The 23,269-nt window shown below is 33.3% G+C and overlaps 1 protein-coding gene across 1 annotated transcript in view; it reads right to left on the bottom strand.

Annotated features, from left to right (window-relative positions):
* The window catches only part of CFAP47 (cilia and flagella associated protein 47), a 325,591-nt gene that overhangs the window by 184,985 nt on the left and 117,337 nt on the right, over window positions 1-23,269 (bottom strand). Inside the window, exons 42-46 of the mRNA XM_032197971.1 lie at window positions 18,782-18,858; window positions 16,466-16,611; window positions 10,858-10,966; window positions 8,602-8,828; window positions 5,714-5,894 (exon numbers count right to left, since the gene is read on the bottom strand). Of these exons, the coding sequence (XP_032053862.1) occupies window positions 5,714-5,894; window positions 8,602-8,828; window positions 10,858-10,966; window positions 16,466-16,611; window positions 18,782-18,858 (740 nt within the window). The remainder of the gene's footprint in view (window positions 1-5,713; window positions 5,895-8,601; window positions 8,829-10,857; window positions 10,967-16,465; window positions 16,612-18,781; window positions 18,859-23,269) is intronic.

Below are 23,269 nucleotides of genomic sequence, written 5' to 3'. Positions count from 1 at the left end.
AGACAGTGAAACTAAGGTACTTTTTTAAGTCACCCGATACACAGACCCTCCTGAATAAGGCTAGCCAAATTATAAAGTATTACATTTGGAAAAAATATGCTAGAATAAAATTTTTAAGCCTCTGTATCTTACATCACAAGAACAGAGATACAATCTGTCAAAAATAGTTGCCTAAAATTTACATGTATCAAAAAGTAATATATGTATGTATGACTAGAATAAGGAAGTGGCTGAGGCAGGATCTTTAAAAAGTAAGCAAGAGAAGGAAAGAGGAGGAGGAGGAGATTAAGCAAAATTTCCTACAAGCAGAGAAGATTGTTCACAACTAATAAAAAGAAGTATACTGAATGCATAAGCAAATATTACAAAGTAAGACTCAGAGACAACTTTTTATAACATTTACTACAACAGAACAAGTTAGTGAAAAATTAGTAATGAAGTCTTATTGTTTAATACAAGAAGTGCTGGCTAGATGTTTCTGTAGTACATGGTAATACACATTCTTTTTGTCTGCAATCTAGAATTTTTTTAAGGAAAGACGTTGTTTCCTTTAAAAAAATCTACAAAGGACTGCATGGTAGGAAATCTCTAGATAAATCAGAAAAAATAAAATAAAATATCAATATATGTGTGTGCATTACAAAGAGCATTTTAGTGACTCTGGCAACTCTAAATTAAAAGTAATTAAATTAAATTTAAAATCTATAAAACATACGTCTTTAAAAAACACAGCAAAATTTTCTAATTCTTAGATCATTTTACCCTAATGGTTCACAGAATATATGAAGGCAGATGGATGCTTATCAGGTTACAGTTTTGAGAGCCATAAAAACTCTCTCTATATTCAAAGTTTCTGGTGATTTCAACTTTAGAAGGTGGTCAGGGAACACCACCGGGACAGCACAGCAATCCTTCCAGTCACAGCATGGAACAAGTCCAAATATGCACATAATTAAAATGAAAAGAGTCCAATGTCTTCTCTCAGGACTGGTGATGATGAGAAACAGGACCTGACAACACAAGATCTATTACTGCCTTTAGAGAAGCAGTACCTTCTATGCCTCACAAATGTAATTGTGTCAAGATTGCAAAGACAAAGATAAGCCTTAACACTGACAATCATGTAAGTGGTTGTCAGCGTTCACTGATGAAAACCTAAATCACATATCAGCATCCTCAGCCCTACAGATTTCATTTGTCAAGTGAGCTTGAAGCCTTCTCTTTCAATCCAAAAATTCTTCACTTAGGTAGACTCCAGGTTTCCGTGAATCTTCTGAAAGACAATACTAAATTCTGAACAGAGAATGAGGTACAGAATTCTCTGATATGTTTTCTGAGGATTAACAACTTCACCACAGCATTAAGCCTATTCACACACCAGCATACGTGAAAGGCCTTCAAAAAGTTTTTTGCAAATCAAAACAAAACAAAAACAAGAAAAAGCACTAGAAAAAGCAGGTATTCTCCACTGAATTAACTTTTGCAGGTATTAAACACAAACGAAAATTGTCCGGTCTAATATTTAATTTCTTCTCACTTCTGCAAGACTAAAACATCTTTCTACTAATATATGCACATACTCAATAAATGTAGCTGCTGTGAAACTTGTAAGGATAAAGAGCTACACATCATTTTTCAGTGACACATTTTGAAATAGAATAATATATATTTTTAAATTATTTGTATAGAGAAAGAAAGGAATGTTATCCTTTACACTTCTAATCCCATTACTGGCTCACTATCCTCAATGATTAAGACCACCAAAAGTAATTAAATTTTTATTACTATACTGCCAGTTAAATCATAGAACTGAACTCTGAAGGTCTTAACATGATAAGGAGTTAGAATAAAGCCTCAGAATATAAATGGTAAAATGAAAATATAACAAAGTTGTGTTTTGGCCAGTAACTATGTAATTTTGCTTAAAAAGATTAAGACTTTCTGCTTTATAAAACAAAACAAAACAAAAACAACAAAAATAAGATACTGGAAAAGTTATGTAGCATGTGTACCATGGAACACTAGGATGAAATAACAGAATTACTGATAACACTTTATTGAAGAATAGATTTAAAGCCTCGGGAAATTGCTTTAGTGAAAGGCAAAAAACAAAAACAAAAAAAAAAAAGAGAGAGACTGTTATGATTAAAACCAATGCTGAGAAAATATTTGAGACATCATTTAAAAGTCATAGAAAGAAGACTGTTAGTTGTTCTGCACTTTACTTATTGGTCAGTATGGCAATGAGAACATACCATGTTTCTAACTACAATTATAGTTTACATAAGAAAAATACTGAGATTGAATCTGCATTGTAGAGTTGGTTATTCATGCATAACATTTTCATAAATTAACACAGTTTAGAGGTGTGCCTTTTTGTTGCTTCTGATGTAGATTTTGGGGTAGAATGTAAAATAACCCTCTTTGCTAACGTGACCCTATTTGCTAACAAATGGGATTTAAGGTATTATTCTAAGGTCTGGTGTTTTTTGTTTGTTTGTTTGTTTTGTTTGACTGCTTGCTTTTTAAATTGCCAGTAAATATCAAAAGATCAGTCTAAAATTCAGTAGTCATGTCAATATGGGCACTTACTGCAGTCCAATAGGCATGCCAATACGTGTACTTACTGCACTCCTTTAAATAATAAATCACATTTTTTTCAAGAAGAATGCAATTATATTGTGCATTCTATGTACTGTTCATAATTACTGGTAGAAATGAAGTTTATATCTCATTATGCAAGAGTACCTTAAACCACTTGGTTGCATAAAACTCTGTTCTATAACAAAGGGGGTCACTTAAAGACAGCCACTTAATTAAACCCATTGGTTATGTTGCTGAAAAGCTTATCACAACAAGCATTTAATGAAATCAGAGAAAATTAAGAAAGTTGAAGCTTTCTTGGGGGAAGAGGAAAAAAAAAAGAAACAGTAGAAAAGACAGGTTTGATAAGAACTATAATAGCTTGTAATAACAGCTTGTATTCCTTATTATAGCTGCATAATAGTGAATGAAACGTTTACCATAGCTTACAGTCCAATAGACAGTTTTACTGGCCTTTTGTTTTGTACTGGCTTGTGTTCCCTGTGTTCATAGCTTTAGCCATCGCACAATTTCTCACTTAATTTCTCACTTAAAGGAAGGTCACTTCTTTCCTTTATCACCAGCCACAAAAGTAATGGCTTCTTGACTACTTAGGGATTATGGCAAGGAATGGGAGAAAGGAAAACAAAAGGATAGAAACCATTAGCTACAACCTAGAACTAATAGTAACTTGTACTGTTTTTACTCTGGAAACACACACATAATGAGACAGATGAAGTAAGACAGTCAAAACATTTCTACATGTTATATCCATGGAAACCACCAACTTGTCTGTTTGGTGAAACACGGAGGTACGTTAGGACGCTACTTCCCTGTTGTTTAAAATCTGGAGCCATTATCTGTATTCCACTTGACATTTTAGCCTTTTCATTCTTTGCTAATATACAGTGCTATGAAAAAAATAATTTATTTCAAGGTTATAATATGCCTTACATGAGCTTTTACATGCTCAAATTCATTATCTTTTGGCTTATAAAGAAAAGCATTTTTATTTTCAGTTACTTTTTGCCTGAGTTATACACTGGGATTGAACTACTTCCTAGGCTAGTTCTGATGATCTAAAGTTACTAAAGCCCGTAGGATGATGTTCCAAGGCAATGGTGATAAATCTCTGTGGTATGTAGTCTTCTTACATACCAAAATTTTTACTTAGCAAAGAACAAGTTACATTCTGTGTATTTTTAAGAGGAGATTTAAGACAGGTACTCAAAGTGCAATTGAAAGAACTTGGAGTCTTTCCAAAACCAGTCTCTATTACGTTTTAGCATGCAGTCTATTCCCAACACATAGTTCCATATGCTTGATTGCACCAAAATACATAGATCATGAGGCTATTCCAACTAAATACTTTTTCACAAAATCTGTCATTACTAACTTGACAAAGTTGAGATATATATATATATATATATATATATATTTTTTTTTTTTTCATTTCATACCAATTTCCAAATTGGTAATGAAAAGTGGTTAAAATTGTCCAACAAGAACTAATTCCTGAGAGCTCACTTTCTGATGGTTCTCCAGCAAATGAATCAATAATAATAATAAAAAATCCTCCAGTTTTTCAATCTGCTTAGCTTATTATTTTTGTTCCAGTCAAGTATATTGTTTGGTTTTGGTCAAGATGTCATACTAGGAGAAAGATAAACATATTGTATTCTTTCTTATATCTTAAATCTGTAATATTGTCAAATATTTAATAAGCCTATTTAACAAGATCTATTTTACAATAAAATATGTTCAGTGGCATTGACTTTTACATTTTAATTCCTTGTTAACAGCGTTCTTAAAATGTTTGCCAGACATTTATACTGCTCCCACATTCTAAGTGTGTGGGGGGGGAGACAGAGAGTGATTGTATTCTCTGCAGCTCTTTTGGATTTTTTTTTTATATGCTTTCCTTTGATGGATAAAGAATCAGCACAAATTAAGAGAAAAGTAAACACTTCCTTACTTTAATGTATTTTTTCACTATATTTTAATAATTTATTTTTTTTTAGATATGTTCATCCACATTTAAAAAAAAATGCAAAAATAATTTGAGAAGCTGATAAGTAATAGTGACCTAATACCTGGACAGTTATCAACCTTTGTTCTGAGATTATGATGGAAGCACAGTATCATGTCATTATTAGATTTGTCTGTGCAGATTTTACTCTCCTTCTTGGATGGTTTTCCCCATTTCTATAGTACAATCCAAAGAATACACTACACCACTCAACAAAGCCTTTACAATTTTTTAATATCACCTCTACATCCATTATTACAAACACAGTCAATTTTTTTTTTTAAAACTGACAACAAAATAATTTTAACTAGGATTTAAACACCCTGTCACTCAAGAAATATTTTAGTCTCCGACTTGTGATACCTCTATTCTACAGCTTCTACCGACCACTAGTCTACTTGCTTTTAATACTGCATTTTCACCTTTCTGAAAATGTGCCTGGCAGACCTTAAAATGTTTTACAGTGCAGATACTATAATCTAAACAGAACAATTCTGTAACAATTTCTGACTTGTCAGGAATTCCTTATTTTTCCTCCAGAAGAGAAACCAAAAATGCACGGGGTGCAACGAGTATAAAAACATAGGCCATGAAAGCACAACTGATTCCAAGTGCCACTGAGAAGTACAGGGACTTACAGAAGGAGTCTACTTATCAAGACTTATAAGCAATAAAAAGAATCTGTAGATTTTTCACATTAATAGACTGACTATATTTCAAGCCTTTACTAAATTTACTAAGGAAATTAATACTTAATTTGAACCAGCAAAGCCAAAACTTATTTGTCTGTGTTGTTACCAGATACTTCTGGGACAACACATTAACTGTGATATAAATGTGCGCGGATCAGGTAAACATAAACAATTTTTGGTCTAGTTCTTTTATGCAATATAACCTAGAATGCTATATAGGTTTACATAAATCATTCTAAAAACTAGTTAAAGAAGGATCAAAATGTGAGCCAAGTAAACAAGAAAACATTTAAAATTTCAGTACAGGATTTGAGAGAAAGTCCATTTTCTTTAAGTGTTTAGGAAATCTTCGGAAAACAGTTTCTCTGGGAGAATAAATCAAATCCATTATATTTATGAATATTCTTACCTATTTTCTCAGGTGAAACATCTTTTATTGAAGGAACTTTCAAATTAACTCTGCTAGATGCCAACACTGGAATAGAGAGTTTCTCAGGAACGTCAAATAATTCTCGCATGCTCACTTGTACACTGTAATCCACATACTTCAACTCTGGTGGGAATTTACGAGGTTTTAGGAGTTCGCATCTCTGCAAGTGAAGGAATAATGTGTACATATGAACAATGATCTCATAATAATTTCAGGTTAGGAAGTTACAGGCTTAAATGCGTAATTCCATAACTTGTAAAGTGGTAATTAGTCCTGTTATATAGCAATGGTTGAGAGGCACTCCTGAATAAAGACTGTTTGGTACAATTTTCTAGATATCATGTATCTGAAGCATTAATTTAAAAATAATGTTTTGAGATTTACAGTAAAAACACCTCCTACTCAGAAACCACCTACCAACCTTTAAAGACACTCAGAGAAGAGAAAAAAAAAAAAAAAAGGAGAAAATATTAAAATGAAAATGTATTTTGTTTCAGAACAGGTGTTTCTTTAATCCATAAAATTTCTCATTAATGATAGTATGAAAAAAGAAAAAATGTTTTGACATTCTGTGAGAAATTACTGTATAGTTAACTGTGCTAACTTTACTATTCAAATGTTGACAATATGTTCGAGAAATCAAAGCATTTAGAATTAATTTTATGGACAAACAAGCTCCTCCTTTTGGTGAAAGGCACTGCTAATTCACAGCATGAAACATTTTAGTAAAGTTTTAGCACAACACATAAAGGCAAAATCAAAAGAGGCATCTAAATCTCATAATGAAAACTAAATTAGACACCTGAAGGAAATCATTACTGAAAGAACACAATGATTTAACACGCGACTTGCTCACAATTTCAATTTTTGATCCAACAACACAGTATATTTGCAATGCTCGAGATAAACGATAAATTCAGCAAATTTAGTAACTGTAGTAACTCTAATCATCAAAGATGATCAAAACAGATTTCTCTTTCTTGCAGCAAGAAAAAGAAGGTGTAAAAGCACTGTACAAAAATAGCCAGGATTTTCAACCACGCATATAGACAGGTCAAGTAGAAACACTAAGTATACATTCCTGAAGATGTATATCCAGTCTAACTTCAAAATACAGTTCGCATTTATTGCTGTTTTCAATGGGATTTAAGTGAACATGAGTAAAATTTAAAGTTTAATAAAAACTTTGGACAGGGTCTTTTTTTGGTCAGGAACGGTGGAGGGGATATTTAGACAATGAACATAAAAGAATACTTCAACTCCAAATTAAGTTGCAGAGCAGAAGTCCCCCTCAGAAAAGAAGTTTCTTCAATAAATGCCACCAGAATTTCTATACTCTCACTTTTATACAGATAGCAGGACAGAATTCATAATAAAAAGAATAGGAACACTTTTTAGAAATTTATCTGCATAGTTGATTTCCATCATGAGCAGTATTTTTAAATGAAGTTTTTTTCTACAGCAGCGGTATAGCAGAACTACTTTATTTTATTTCTGACGAGCAATTAAAAATTTTTCTGTACATGAAACAAATATGTCCTTTTGCATGTTATTTTCACTTCTCACACGATTATTTATTCAGTAGTACAAAGCGTGACACATTTCATTACTGTTTTCCACTGTTCTTCAATACAAGTAAATTTAGCACTCGTGTTAGACCTTAGCATACTTAGTCATAGAGAGACTAGTACCATTACATTCCATCTCAATTAGATCTACAGCTTCAGAGCAGGCAAGTCTTTCATCAAGTCTTTGTTAACCGACTGTGATATTAAAGGACTTCAGTTAAGAAAAGTTTATAAAAATGTCACCATGGCAACATAGCAGGTATGCTCAAAACAAAAATATTTGTGTCTAAATTACATGGTTACAATTCTTGTCCCATGACAAAATATTAACATTAATTAATTTGATTTGTATTACTTTTTAAACTTATCTGTAAATAAAAAGGCATAAATTTAACAATCCCAAGACTCTAGGGAAAATTCTCTCCCCCTAGCACTGGGAATCATGCAGCACTGGGACTGGGAACCATACTCAGGAAGGAGTCCAGCTGAAAAATTGCAATAATATACAGCTTCCCAGCCAACTGCCTGAGGCCAGGTAGCATCAGGTTCACATGGGAAATTAAACAATAAAACCCAGACTTTGGCCATAATCCATAGATGTTTAAATTTGGATTCTATATGAGAAAAAAAGCTTGGTTATTTGGGAGTATTGCTATTATAAATTCATTCACAAATACTATTTGAATGTCTACTGGACTATCTAGGGTTTTTTTTCTAGATGTTGAATTCTTGGGGAAATACCCCTAGGTTGGAATTATGTATAGGTAGGGAACTATAGCTTATAAGGGAGATCCAGTGCTTTCCAAAAGTATGGTGTATTGATTGCAAAACAAGAAAAAGTCTTTCCTGCTCCTCAATTTGGTATGTCTGTTCTTATACAAAATAATTATAAAAAATAAAAATTCTGTTAGAGAATTTTCTTTCCTTATAAAATGAGCATAAGGACACTAATACAGACATCAATACATAGAGTATAAAAGATTCTTTAATCAATGTGTATTTTTCAGAAGCTAACTGAAATAAACCATCAATGTTCTTTTTAACTGCAGCTAACATTTCTTAAATGGTGACTTTTTAATCACATGAGTGAGGAAGCAACTTCAGAATGAATATTTAAATTGTGTCTGAGGGGAATGAGGATTATAATCTGTCAGATTGCAGAATATATTAAAAACAACAACAACAACAAAAAAGACTTCATTGGACTATATATTTCCTGAAAATTTAAAATTTTAAAATTTCATTTTTACACACAGGAACAGCTAAATAATTCTAGGACCAGATTTCTGTGTTTCTCACCTCTACTCTGGACAGCCCTAGCAATGCAGTTGCAACTCGGACACTACTGCTATCCAGAGTCTCTGTGATCTTTCTTCTTTCATATTCAATATTTGACATTTGCTGTTGTGCAGCAATAGCCAGAGCCCTTTCTCTTGATTCATTGATCAATGGAATCCTGAGATTTTCTTCAAGAGTCTGCTCAAGACTGCATTTCAAATATAAAACCGGCTCTGCTGCCCTTGGACCTGTTTAAATAAAAATAAAAAATATAAAATAAAACCACCACCACCACCAAAAACAATACTTGTCAACTGCTACTATATCTTCATAGAGTACTTAAAATCCTTAACATTCAAAGAAAAACCTGAAAACAATATTCCTTTGATATTTAGTTACATGTTACTTCTCCAGTACATGCTATTTACTTCCATAAAAAATATATTTTTAATCATAGTGGGGAAATAAAAATTGTCACAAACTGAAATCCAAATAGAAGTTGCTTTTCATGGTTAATCAAAAAACCCAGACTTCAGTGTTACTACTACTACAATAGTAATAAAGCTTTAAAAAAGTCTGTTTCCTTTAAAGCACAACCACTCTTTTATTCCTTTAGATGATGTTGCATTGCTCCTAAAAGAAGTCACCATCAATATAACTCTGATCAGAGATGGCAAAACTCAAAGAGTTTTTCAGTAGAATGTTCTGAGATCCATAGTTCTCATTAAAGCTCTCTGAAATAAATACCAACAAATCTTTCCTTGTCTCTCCTGTAGATACACTTAACTTACTTCAAATTTTCACATTCATATGTAGAAATATCAGTGGAAAAAAAAAAAAAAAAACAAAAACATCTTGGAAAGCAAAACTGCGGGTGAGAGCTTTTATGCATGCACTAGTATCAAAGGATCTTAGAAAAACAATGTTCCATCTTATTTGGCAAAATGCATGCCAAGAGCAGCATATTTTTACCCTTCACAGAAAGAATGGAAACAGATAAGAGAGCTTACATTAATAAATGAGAAGTGGTGCATAGATTTCTGATATTTCATGCAAGTGCCTTAAATCAAAATAATCTTGCACTGCTCTGGTTAGCTTTTGACGCATAGCAGAGAAAGTTTCATAACTGATGTACATCTCTGTATTTTTTTCAGTGAATACTTTTTACTTGGTCAAGCTGGTCCACAGAATCAAACACACTCAGCAGTGACTTTCTTCAGACCTCTGCCCAGTCTGGCTTGAAATGGCTGAGATACAAAGCTCCCAGGATACGAAGATCTCATGAACATGATTCTGACCAGACTAATCCAAAGATTAAAGGAAGGTAAGACCTTGTAATAGGCAGGAAGTTCCAGGAAAAGACTAGAATGACTAAAATGCTATAATACAAAATATCACTAGAGGTGCATTGAGATCAGTGGCTTAGAAATTGTTTCACGTTTTCCTAAATGCCTCATTTTGACCTAGACATGTTAATATTTTTTTGATCTTTGTACCATGTTAAAAACTGTCTTGCCTGAGAACATCCAGGGGAAAAAAATAAATCAATCAAACTTATTAAAACTTGCTCCTCTCCCTCAATCCCTTTTCCCCCCTTTCTCCCAAATAACTCTTACCTCCAGACTCAGTCATGGAGAAGTATGTCTGAACTACTATCAATGAAACAGGCTATATACCTAATAATTATTTTCAGATTAGTTGGTGTCTGAATCTACATTTAGTAACAAGCAGACAGAAGGACAGTTACTTTACTGCCTACTGAGCACTGAATTCTTAAATTTAATCTCAGAACATAAGATATATGTATTTCAAATATAGCCATACTGGTTCTGAAATAGAACTGACAGCAGTTTATCACTGGTTGTTTAAAGACAAAAGTATTGGATTATCTGTCAAATCACAATACTTAATACAATATTCATGTGTTCTAAAAGTAGAAAAACTCCAGGTAAATTGACTTGTCCTGGTTTATATGGCTACAGACCACATTTGACATAAAAGAGAAAATATGAAAAAAAAAATGATACAGACTGTTAAAAACAGCTTCACATACAAGTAAGTCCAATAAGATAACTAATAACCAGATCACTGCTGCTCTGAAGAGAATGGACTGGACAACATTAAAAGAAATATCTCATACTTACATTGTAATACCTTTCTTACACTTCACTACCAACAACTGCTTATACCAGATACATATAATGAATCTTAACAGAAAAGAATATTTGCAAAGAGTGATTTGCTTTATTTCACTGCCCTCACTTCAATTTACTTTACCTTCTAATGTGCTGCTAATATGCAAAACATTTGGACTATCCATTGGAAGCAGTCCTGAAGGCAAAGGTATATCACCTGTTCCTTCTACCAGGTATACAAATTCTCCAATCTGAAACACAGAAACATGCACATACATGTAATTCTTAAAGGAACTCATGGAAGAAAAAAAAAAAAAAAAAGCAGAATATTAAAACTGAAAACAAAGATAACCTACTAACACTGAAGGCCTGGCTTGCAGAATAATTTACACATCCAGAAGAACCATTATTTTAGAACTATGTTTAAACAGAAAAAAATATATATAATTTCAAACCCTGCTATGATATCTAAATGGTTTTAATTAAGAATATTAAATCTGAAAAGCCAAGAAATTTTAACAAGTTGAATCCTTTCCAACTCCTCATATAATTTAGCAGAATGAGAATACCCTGAGTCGCAAATATGGTGATAAATTGAATTCTAATTAAGTACTATAGCTGCATATATTGAAACATATATACCAGTTGACTTATTTTTTTTTTCACTTTGTAGAAAATGGTTACTGTAATTTTGAGCAAATAACACTTGTATTTCATCAAAAATAATTAAATTCCTATAGAAGCTTGAAAATAACCATAAATATGACCCAGAACAAAGGAAGACAATAATTTGCCATAGAGGAAAGTATAAATGAATGATCAGAGAAATAATACTTGAATAATGGAAGGAAAAAGGGAGGGGAAGGGGGGGAGGGAGGAAGCAAATAAAAACAGAAAAGTGATAAAAAATAAGTACTCTAAACTACAAAGACTACAAAAAGAACATCCCAAAACTAAACGTAATTAAATTAGGTACATATATACATACACCAGGAGATTTAATAGACATAATAGTATTGCTTTGTTAACTTCTTTCAGTTTTCTGCAAACTTTTGTACAACTTTAGTTTCTACTGACTGCAAGGCAGAGGATCAAATGTTGCTGTGACTAGACATATAATTTACCACAGAAAGTCAACTCATATTTCCATAAACTATATTCTATAAAATCATGCCTCAAAACTGCATTTATTTCATATATTCTTCATTCCAGATATGAGGGAGGTTATTTATTTATGTCTGTTAGGTTACCTGTCAGCCAGTGCAATTTTTTCACTCTAATATTGGTCAATAACAGAAGATATACCTGCTTTTTATTTTATCCAAAGCATCATCAAATATTTATGCTAAAGCCAAAAACATTGCAGTTATGTTTCTAGCGCAGCAGAAGGAAAACTACTGAACGTTGATGGCATTTTCTCCCCTTCCTTGGTTCAAGAATTCAGACAAATCTTCCTTGAGAAGGATTAAAGAAACCTACAGGAAAATAGGTTTCCCACATCCAAACTAATAGCCACTCCTGGGAACCAATTTAAACAGAAATTATTCCTGTTTGACACAGTGTTTTGACTCCGTAAGGACCACTAACAAGCTCACAAGCTTGCAGCACGTACAACTAATTTCATGAAGGAACTGGTTGCTAGGTTGCCGTTCTACTATCAATTACTTTTTTTGTCATCACTGACATCAACATACTTGTATGTAGGAACAAATTTCCCCATTTCCCTTCTTGCTTTGAAGAAATCTTGCTTTTTGATCTCCAAAAAATGCAAATCCTGTTTTCTTTCTGCTGAGGTTTTCTTAGCAGAATGGGTATCATAATCCATTTTGCAAATTTAGCAGGGAATCCCTTGGTTTTCATCATTTACATTTCCAGTTTTCATGATCTGCAAAGGCTAGCGTAAACATTTTCTAGGGCTTAATGTTTAAATAAATAAATAAATAAAAATAAAATGTCTGTTGAATAAGCTATTTATCTAATTGTGTTGCTAGATAATATTGCAAAAGCATGAATAGCTACTAGAAGTTTGCAGTTTCCATGAAAGTCAGTAATTAAGAACAACAGAGAGTAAAGTATTCTTTAAACAAACCATTTAATTTCATATTAGATATTTACCTGTGAAAATCTGGAGTGACAATTTTAAACTATGACTTCATAAATGACTATCATTGAAATCAAAAGTCATTCATATTTAGATTATCTCCCAGAAACAGAAATCTAGAGAAAAAACAACCCACTTATATTGCCCAATATACAATTCCTTCTCTGAAAAGACATATGCTGAAAATTTAAATAATATCAATTTTGATTTTTCTTAAAAACAAGTACAGAAACAAAACTTTGAGAAATGATAAACAACTTGTTCTGTCATTTCAAACATTAGAAAAGTTAACATACAGATTCTTTCTTTTTTTTTAAAAAAAAAAAAAAAAAAGCAACATCTAGTTGCAACATTTATCTAGTGCTTTGGATCTCGACATCTTTTATTGTAATGAAGCTACATTTTGACTCTGACTGCTGTTTTTGTCCATTTGTCTTAATGATTAGGAAAGGTATGTAGAAAAAAATGCTAAATTAAATGATTTATTAGATTATAAACAGCAAAAGCCCAGCAAGGACTTTTAAAGGGCTTTTATAAAAAAAGCAAAAGTTCAAAAAGCTTGTATTTGATTTGAAGCTCCATCATTATACAAAACCATTTGACCATCATACAGCTTGGTCATACAGCTACCATTGTTTGTCAATGAGAAAATGGTGCAATAGTGATATTGCAGCCATATACACAATATTTAAAGCCAATTTCTACCTGTCATCACTGTACAAGTCACGATAGATACTTTGCAGCTTCATCTTACTCTAGGAGTTTCCACGTTTTACTATATATGATACAATTTTGTGGATGGGACTTGCATTTTCCTAGCCCAAGGTTGTACATATCAAACTCATTATACATTCAGCAGCCTTTAAATGCATCCCACCTAACCAGTTAAGCTTAAAGGAACAGGTCTTCCAGAAACCGTTACCGTACAGGACATGAGTGTCTCCTCAGAGGCATTAATGCTTTCTGCTATGACAAATGACTAGGAGCCAGGTGTCAAATTTTAGATGTTTCTACATCACCACTGGGGATAACCCTCAATGGTTTCTAGAGGCTGTCAGAAACTTTAACTGTCCATAACTCTGATCACATCTCCTTCTGATTTGCTTTCCTCTCATTAGCATGTCTCCATTTCCCCTCTCTTCATTAAACAACTTTGTTGTTAAAAGCCCTAATGTAGCATGAGACTCCTACTTTCTGTCAGGGCATATACTTCTGCTCTTAATAAAAAAAACAAACAGCGAGAATGCCAACAGCAGAGATTATAAAATCATAGCATGTAGAAAATGATCCTTCTTAGATCTGCTTCCAGAAAACTGTAGGTTAGGGTATTCTTTATCTAGAGACTGCATCCAGATCATTTTATTGAATTAAAAGTGGTGGACCCAGCCTCCATGAGTTTGTCTAATTTCTTTTGAACTAGTTAACATTTAGAGTCCTGTGACAGTTGACTTACATAAATTAATAATTGTATATAAAAAAGTACTTCATTTGGTTCAGTTTGTATCTCTTGCCACAATTGCTCTATTAACTTTCTGCAAATTATTCATAATTATATGCATCTTTCATGTCCCTTACCTGTCTCTTTTTTTAACTGAAGGAAATTAATTTCTTTTTAGTATCTTTCTCCATAAAGAAACCATTATATACTTCTTATCATTCTTGCTTCTTGTTTTTTTTTTTTTGTTTTGTTTTGTTTTCTTTTCTTTTCTTTTCTTTCTTTTCCTCCCTGATTCCTATTATACTGTTTGCTGGAGTGACTAGAACTGCACACAATAGTCAAGGTGTGTACACCATAGTTCCTTAGGGCGTATTGAGGTTTCACATTTATATGTCTATTTCTTCCCCCCTCAAAAAATCTCTTTTTGAATAATGCTGAGCACTGGGTTGGATTTCTTTTCGCAGAACTGTGAACAAAGACAACACTGCACTGACAGAGGGACATTTATATAACCTCTTTGTAGCTAATTCCCTGGTGCCAGTAAGGTAATGCTATGGCATAAGCTCACTGTCTGACTGTAGGTGCTAGAAGAAAATCTTTAATCTCTCTCTCCACTTATTTTCAAGAAACTCAAATGAACTTGGTCTGGTTTTGGCTGAGATGCAGCTACTTTTTCTCTGTAGAGCCTCGTATATTGTTGTGTTTTGCATTTTTGATGAAAGTAGTGTAGTAAGCAAGAGGTTGTGTGATTCTTAGCTGCCCACCGAAGTTAAACCACAACAAAACTGTATGTTCCTTAAGGTTTCCAACCAAATGACTTTCTTAAAGACAAGAAAAGAAAAAAAAAAAAAAAAAAAAAAAAAAGCCAGTGGTTGGTTTCAAATATTGAATAGGATTGTATCTACAGGCTTAGGCATTATTGCATAAGTTATATTTTCCTTTTAAAGCAAGGAGAACGTTAAGAAGACCATGTGCCATAACCAAAGTCACAGTTAAACAATAAAAACAAATACCAAACACAAAAACACCAAACACTATCAGTAGTCTCTTGCTCTATAGCAAGGAATATGGAAGCTAATAATGTGAAGAAGAAAAGGTATAAATAAATAAGTTTTGGATATACCACCACAAATCATGAAAACATTGCAGACAGAATGGCAGATACATGCAATTGCACAGAGGGAAAGCTGAAACAGAGGTAGTATTATGGACGTAAGAAGGAGAATGAAAGCCTTGAGATCAACCACATGTAAAAGAAGTTTAGAGAAACAATAAAGTGCTGAAGAACAATGACAGATAGGGAAAAAACACAGCAGAGTGGTTTAAAGAGGTGAAATGATGGATGAAAGACAGAAATAAGAAAGTTGTGGCCACTGAGATAAAGGATTACAGGAACATCGAAGGAGTCGGAGTGCAAATTTTAAGTGCTGAAAGTTGGTCAAAACTGAGTCTTGGTAATTTGATGAAATCAATTCCAGCTAAAAACATATGTCAAATGCCAGATTGCATGAATCAAGAAAAAAATAAATAGTAACAGCAACAGAGTTAGTATTCAGGTACAACCTGTTCAGCAGATTTCCTTACACTGGTGACAAGGTCTGAACGGAATTTGGACAGCATTATTTAAACCAAAAAAAAAGGAGGTGGGGGGGGAAGGAGAGACAGAGCAAGGAAAATTATTATTATTCTACTTTGGCATCTTATCCTAGATACAGTAAAGACTGCATTTCTTCCCTGTCTATATCTCATCCAGAAGCATTACTCTTGCTCCCATATCAAGATAAATGTTTTAAATTCCATATTTGTTTTGTGGAGATAAAAGGGCAGAGAACTTTAGTTTAAATTTCGTAGTTGAAACTTGTAACCTTCAACTTCTTAAGCAATGTTTCCCCAAAAGAGTTATAGGAATATTTTATTTCAAACACACATATATATATATATACATATATATATGGAAAGATATATATATATATATATGGAAAGAGAAAAGGTTTTCATGTTTTCATTTCCAAAAGTCTGCACACAGATATCTTTATAATTGCATATGCAAGCAAAAACAATATGTGAACATATGTATATAACAGATTTATATATTCATTTACCCTATTTACATATAACTGGCAAACATCTTAAAGTTTTACAGAAATAGTCTTCTTAACTGACTAGACTATCACGTGAAAGCCAATCACAGAACATATTTTCCATCCTTACCAGTTCATTAACCAGAATGACAGTGCAGTAACATTTTTCCAGATTAAAGGGAAGAAAATGAATCTCTAAGCCTGAAGAACTTCTCGCTGTCAAGAACAGTTTTTCCATTGGACTGAAGAACTCATGCAGGAGGCTGGACTGGTCAGCTGTTAAAATAAGTTTTAATGGTTGCTTAGATACAACAGCACCAGTTGCAAAATACTGCCTGAATTTAAATATAAGGATACCGTATACAGCCTGCTGTAGTAATCAGTATTTAATGTACTCTGAAGTTACACTTGTGTAAATATGCTGCAATATTGCATGCTGTATTATTCACATTCATTTTTCTAATTAATTTTGTTCTTATTTCATGCATTGAAGCAAAACCAGGGAAATCAGACTGATCTATAAAAAAAATAAAAATAAAACTCTTTAAAGATGTACAGCCTACAAGCAAATAACTCCTCTTACCAGTAAGAAGAATACAGTTTAATACTATTTAAATGAACCATCTTGCCCACAGTGGCAGAAACTACATTTTATATTATAACCTGAAATCCTCTGGAATAGACAAAAGCTAAGTTCTGGAAAGCTTACTTTCTCAGTATTGCTTTCAGGAAAAAAAAAAATAAAAAAATGCTGATAGCATTTTCTTCCTAGGATACTAGGAATCTTATGGGTGAATCTGTGAGTCAGACTACTTTCTCAGTGAGTGTTTTTCCCCTCATGAGCATATTTTGGTAATGCAGAGTACTTCAGAGCCTGACTTTCATTCTACCTTGGCTGCATAACCTTCTAGAAAGATCAACAGACTGAAACCTAGGAGAGAAAACTAGGAGTTTTCAGTCCTAAAAGTGCAGGCAACCAAAAATGAAGATCACAGAACAGCTAAGGTTAGAAAGGACCTCTGGAGGTAATCTGGTCCAACCCTCCCTGGCTCAAGCAGGGGTACATAAGAAAATTATGCAAAACTCTGGCTAATTAAATGTAAGTGAATCAGCACCTCCCTCCCAAAATCCAAGAACCACGTTAATGAAAGCCATAACCTCTACCATCTCACCCTTGACGACCTTTTCTTTCCATAGTCCAGTTTGTTTTCCAAACAATAACAATAGGAATTTCCCAATATTCGCATTTCAACAAACAGATAAATTGCACGTGAAACGGACATTTCCAAAGCTTACATAAACAATGACAAAAACAAACAAACAAACAATCACCAACAGAACCCAAAGCCCATTTTAACCCTTTCATCAAATATGGTAATTTTTTTACTATGTAAGGTAACAGTTCTTAAACTTGTCACCTGTTCAAGTATTCCTCATTCAAAGTATGTATTTTGCAGTATGTATTCCTCATTCAAAGTATTCAAACTGTGGTACAGACTGAATTAGTCTTGTGAGAATCCTCCCTCTTCACCTGCTTTCTGGACTGTGCAAAATTAAAACAATCACCAAAGAAGTACATTTATTAAATAATTTAAGATTTTTTGGCAATTCTGTTCTTTATTATGGTTGCTTCAAGAAAAAAATACAAAAATATTTTCTGATTCCTACTGCTCTCCAATTAGGACTCCTCCTGACCCTTAATAATAACATTGTCTCAGAAGAAAACATATGTGGAAGACTCTTAGTTGGATCTTGTTTGGTATGCTATAGGGAGAAGTATCAAGAAGTATACTCAAAGCAGAAGTACACTTCCACAAGAAGCAAAAACATAGTTTTGGTACGTTACTTCATTAGTTAAGATACATACTTTTAATTTTTATGAACTTTGCATTAGTTGGTTGTTAATCACATCTCAGAAAACAATATGAGAAATAAATATAAATAGAAGAGCTAGGCGATTCATATTACAAATCTGTTTTCCACATGGCCTCATAGAAAGCAAGCATTATATCCCAAGAGGAAAAAAATAATTTCATAAGGCAAAATTTTGCTCACTTGGACTTCTGACAGTCTCAGAAAAGGCTACAACTCCAGATTTGTATGTTTTTACAGAACTTTTGACTGACATTTCATAGGAAACAAAAACAAGAATTGCACTGTTCATGAGTATTTTTGAAAATAACTCAGGTATGCTGAAAAGACTCCACATCAAACTGCCATCAAGTCAATACATGGGCCATTAAAAATATATATATTTATTTGTTAAAGTCACTAGGAATAAAGTGCAGCTTTAGAAATCACTTCAATAAATAAAATAAAAAATACCAGATGATACACAGCTATAAATAATAAGTTCTGAGCATATTTTAGATGTCAAAATTCTGCTTATGCACATACTCTAATTGCTACTCTAGTGACATAAGGTGTGTTGTATAGAGGTACTTACGGCAATTACAGTTGTTCTCTTCATTTGGCTCATTAGGCAGTGCACTGTTTTTACAATTTATTACATTATTTTCAGAACTAGAACCAAAAAAATGAAAGCAATATAGTAAATTTGGAGATTTCTATTATTTCACTTAACAGATAGCTTCTTCCGGGCTTTTAGACATAAATACTGGAAAAGCGAATGTTTCAAACAAAAGCAACAAATGTTTTGGAGCTATCTACTTATCAATAATGTCAGGTACCACCTCTTCCAGTTAAGTTAGTAGTAATATTTACAGCAGAGCTAGAATGTGCTTCCTTCAATTAAGTTGTATAACATCCCTGCAGTAATCTATAAACAAAACTCCACGTTAAAAAAATACAATTAGTATTTGTCAATCAAAAACATTCCTGACCAATAATATTTTTTGGTGAATTCAGTCCCAGTTCTTCTCTTTACCATTTCAGAATTCTATTGCAATAGGTAAAGAATTGTCCCCTGGTACAAAGCCTTGCATTCCTCTGACAATTGACTTCAAAGCAGATTTGCAGTGTTTCCTGTAAAATCTACTCTAGAAATACATCTAAAAATCCTATTTATTTAATGGTATAGACCATAAAAGCTTTAAAGATATCTCATAATTTCTACTTGGATCATAGAATGGCAATGACTTTAACACTACTACACCTTAGCAGGAAAAAAAAAAAATAAATCTCTAAATAAATTAAAAGAGTTTACCGCTAAACGCAACTTTCTAATTTAAGTATTTGAAATAAATATTTCTAGTCTCCAAGATGCACTATGTTGTTTCAAAACATACGTTTTGGTAGAGTCTCAAAGATACTTAAATAATTTCACTGCTCCCAAACTGCATCAGTAGTACACAAAATATTTAAAACTTTTAACACATCTTTTTTTTCTTAGAGGAAACAAGGCACAACTATTTAAGAAAAAATGCAACATAGACAGTGGAACATTTGCCTATTTCATGGGGGAAAAAAAAAAAAAAAAACAAGAAAGCTGATGCTGTCACTGTCTCTACCTGATAATCATTTCTCTTCCAGTGCTCATTTCCAAACAGACTGAATTTGGCATCCTTTAAGAATATCCCATTCTCAGAATCTTGTCTTTTTAACTTTAGAGTGGAAATTAATTAAGTAAAATAATTGGTTTACAAACTTTCTGTTCACACAATAAGTATAAATTAGGACATAATTTTCCATGATTTTCTGTGCAAAGACTAATTTTACTCATCTCTGCATAGGTTTGGGGGAGTTTACATGACACAATGAAGAAATAGGGGTGTAAAAACCCCACATTGAGTTCATGATCTTGATAGGAAGCACCAAATCTCACAAGAGAAGCTCTCCAAAAATTTCTACTGTAGATAATTCTCTTCTTGTTTCAGTTAATTTAGTTCACATGCAAGATTCATTTCTACAAGGTTATAGCCCTGAAAAAAGGGGATGAGAAAGCCTGGGAACAGTAAAGCTTATCCCTCCTCACCTCTTTGGCACCAAGGCTACAGGAATGGTCTATATACACTAACAGTGCAATTAACCATGCAACAGAATGGAATCAAGGATTTGTCTGAGAAATGAATGAAGAGGATGAACCTTAACCTAAACACCTTACTCAGTTCACAACAATGTTGTTTTTCAAATGTACTTGAAAAGAACACATATACTTGGGAAAAAAAAAATAACAAAATATTTTCTTATTCCCATCCCCCCACCTTATTTCCTTGATATTACTTTATATTTTATTTCTATCCTTCTTCACAAACAATTTCTACCAGTATTGACAGGAGCTGAGACTGTGCAGTTACATTTATGGAAGGACAGTTTTATTTAATTTACAACAAGTACAGGTAAGAACCCATTTTGCTGAAAAAAAAAAAACACTGTAATGCATCTAAAAGAAATTACTGCAAGTAGCTTTTTCAGTTCTAGACTCAGTTTTAATATTATTCACACATAAAAATCATTTTCCCCAGCAGTAAAATTTGATGAACCAGCTTATACCAAACAATTATCATGTACAGCATTTGGTAGCTATTGGGTCTCTCTTAAAATAAATTGTTAATCTTGCTGGGCTAAGAAAAAAATCACAACCTTAAATAAATGGACTTGTAAAATTCTCAGAATATGTTACCCTGGGGATTCATTTTAATGCCTATACTTAAAAGTCATTTTTCAAAAAGGGAAATGATCTCTGAAGTATGTGAGTATAACATACTATTTATTCTTTACTAACAAATAATAATTTATCTCACACAAAAATACAAAGAAAATACAAATTTTATACAAAACATCATCTCTTTCAGTGCTTTGTCTTTGAATCAGAAAGCCCAGTTATGATTTCAGTAACAGAGACGACAACAGAAGAATCACTGTAAAAATAATGAATTGTTCAAAAGCTGTTTAAAAAGAAAAGATAAAAAGAACATTACATGGAAATACATTGTACTTTGACGCCAAAACAGTACAGCATAAGTCTTCACTGGGGTGAACCATACTTTGAATAAATCTTATTTTCTGAGGTGAATGGCAGAGAAACTCATTGCACTGATTTGAAGGTCTGCCTCTGTAAAATTATTCTCACCCAAATGAACAAAGTATCTGCAGATACATAAATTGAAAGAGAATTGAGCTGTATATTGGCAGATGAGTACATTGTGTCTTGTCCTTCTGAAATAAAAATAAATTGCATCCCATGTAATAATAAAAATAAAAATAATATAATTAAGATCAGGAAAGTATTGAAGGCATACCTTCAGTCTAGCTCAATACATTTCCTTTAAATACAGGGAGAAATGAGAGGGTTAGGCAGAACAGCTTAATGCTACCATAAAATAAGTCTACACAGACAGTTTGCTATGGCATTAAGCCCGCAGTACTGTCCTATGAGGCCTTATGCACCAATCATTCTACTCCATGTTCATACTGAATTTTACTGTATGAAAAATATTTCTGGTGAAGAAGACAAGACAAGCTTTGACATCAAGGTTATACATGTGCAGTTCAGACACAAGGGCAAAGAATCCATGAGCTAATTATGGGACTAAGCACATTGTATCACAATGTGGTTCAGGTTTCAGTCTGAAAACTCAGGTATCAGAAGCAATTTAATTTAATGGAAGGAATGGTAACTAAGCAACTTTATGTTTTTTTTTTTTTTTTTTGTTTTGTTTTGTTTTGTTTTATTTTGTTTTTTCAAACAATTGGCCACTTCCAAATAAGAGGTTTTTTTTACCATGCATTAAATAGACTAAAAGATCTACAAGTATGTTACATGTGAGGGTTGGCTTAGGAGGGCGCCTCTCAACTGTTTGGTAACAAAACCCGGTTGAGTCAAAGAAAACAACAGGTGTGAATACTTCCAACTGATTCTAACAGTGGTTTAGTCTAATCTGTTCAAATTTGTACTAGGAACTACTTAAATACTTGGTCACCAGTAAGAAACAGTTCAGTAGCTATCATCTCTGAGTTGCCAGTTACCTCTTCCTGCATAGTACCACAAAGAGGCTGGGCTTGCCATGTTAGCAGGCATACCAGAAATCAAGTCTGGATCAAAAGTAAAAAACATCTCTGCAGTCTACATTGGCCCATGCAAGCCATTAAACACACTTTCTATCCAATAGATTCTTGCATAAGGAAAATTATTTTGCTTTCTGTATTAGAGTTTGGAGTAGAATTTCTCAGATGGTCTTTTTAAGTTCCTTCCAGTTCCAGATTCTACATATTACTGATGTGAAAAGAAAACTAACAGGTGTCAGCCACCACAGGGAAATCTCGAGTCCATACAGCAGCAACTTCATCAATAAACTTTAGAAGACAAAAGGAATTAAACTGTTTATTAGAAAGGATACAACAGCTTACTAGTGCAGTGAAAATACTGAAACATTTGAGCAGAAAACTCATATATATATTTGCCATTTTCAACACTCTGTGGGTTAGTTTGTGATCTCAGAACAAAGACTATGACGGGAAGTAAAACAGGAACTGCCCAAAAAACGTAGTGTGGCTTATATTAGTATAGATCAGTTTCACAGAATTTCACAGAATTTCTAGGTTGGAAGAGACCTCAAGATCATCGAGTCCAACCTCTGACCTAACACTAACAGTCCTCCACTAAACCATATCCCTAAGCTCTACATCTAAACGTCTTTTAAAGACTTCCAGGGATGGTGACTCCACCACTTCCCTGGGCAGCCTGTTCCAGTGTCTAACAACCCTTTTGGTAAAGAAGTTCTTCCTAACATCTAACCTAAAACTCCCCTGGCGCAACTTAAGCCCATTCTCCCTCGTCCTGTCACCAGGCACGTGGGAGAACAGACCAACCCCCACCTCGCTACAGCCTCCTTTAAGGTATCTGTAAAGAGCAATAAGGTCGCCCCTGAGCCTCCTTTTCTCCAGGCTGAACAAGCCCAGCTCCCTCAGCCGCTCCTCGTAGGACTTGTTCTCCAGGCCCCTCACCAGCTTCATCGCCCTTCTCTGGACCCGC

Source organism: Aythya fuligula, chromosome 1 (assembly GCF_009819795.1).
Source record: "Aythya fuligula isolate bAytFul2 chromosome 1, bAytFul2.pri, whole genome shotgun sequence".
NCBI classification, from domain to species: domain Eukaryota; kingdom Metazoa; phylum Chordata; class Aves; order Anseriformes; family Anatidae; genus Aythya; species Aythya fuligula.
This window is presented reverse-complemented; position numbering and strand designations above follow the sequence as displayed.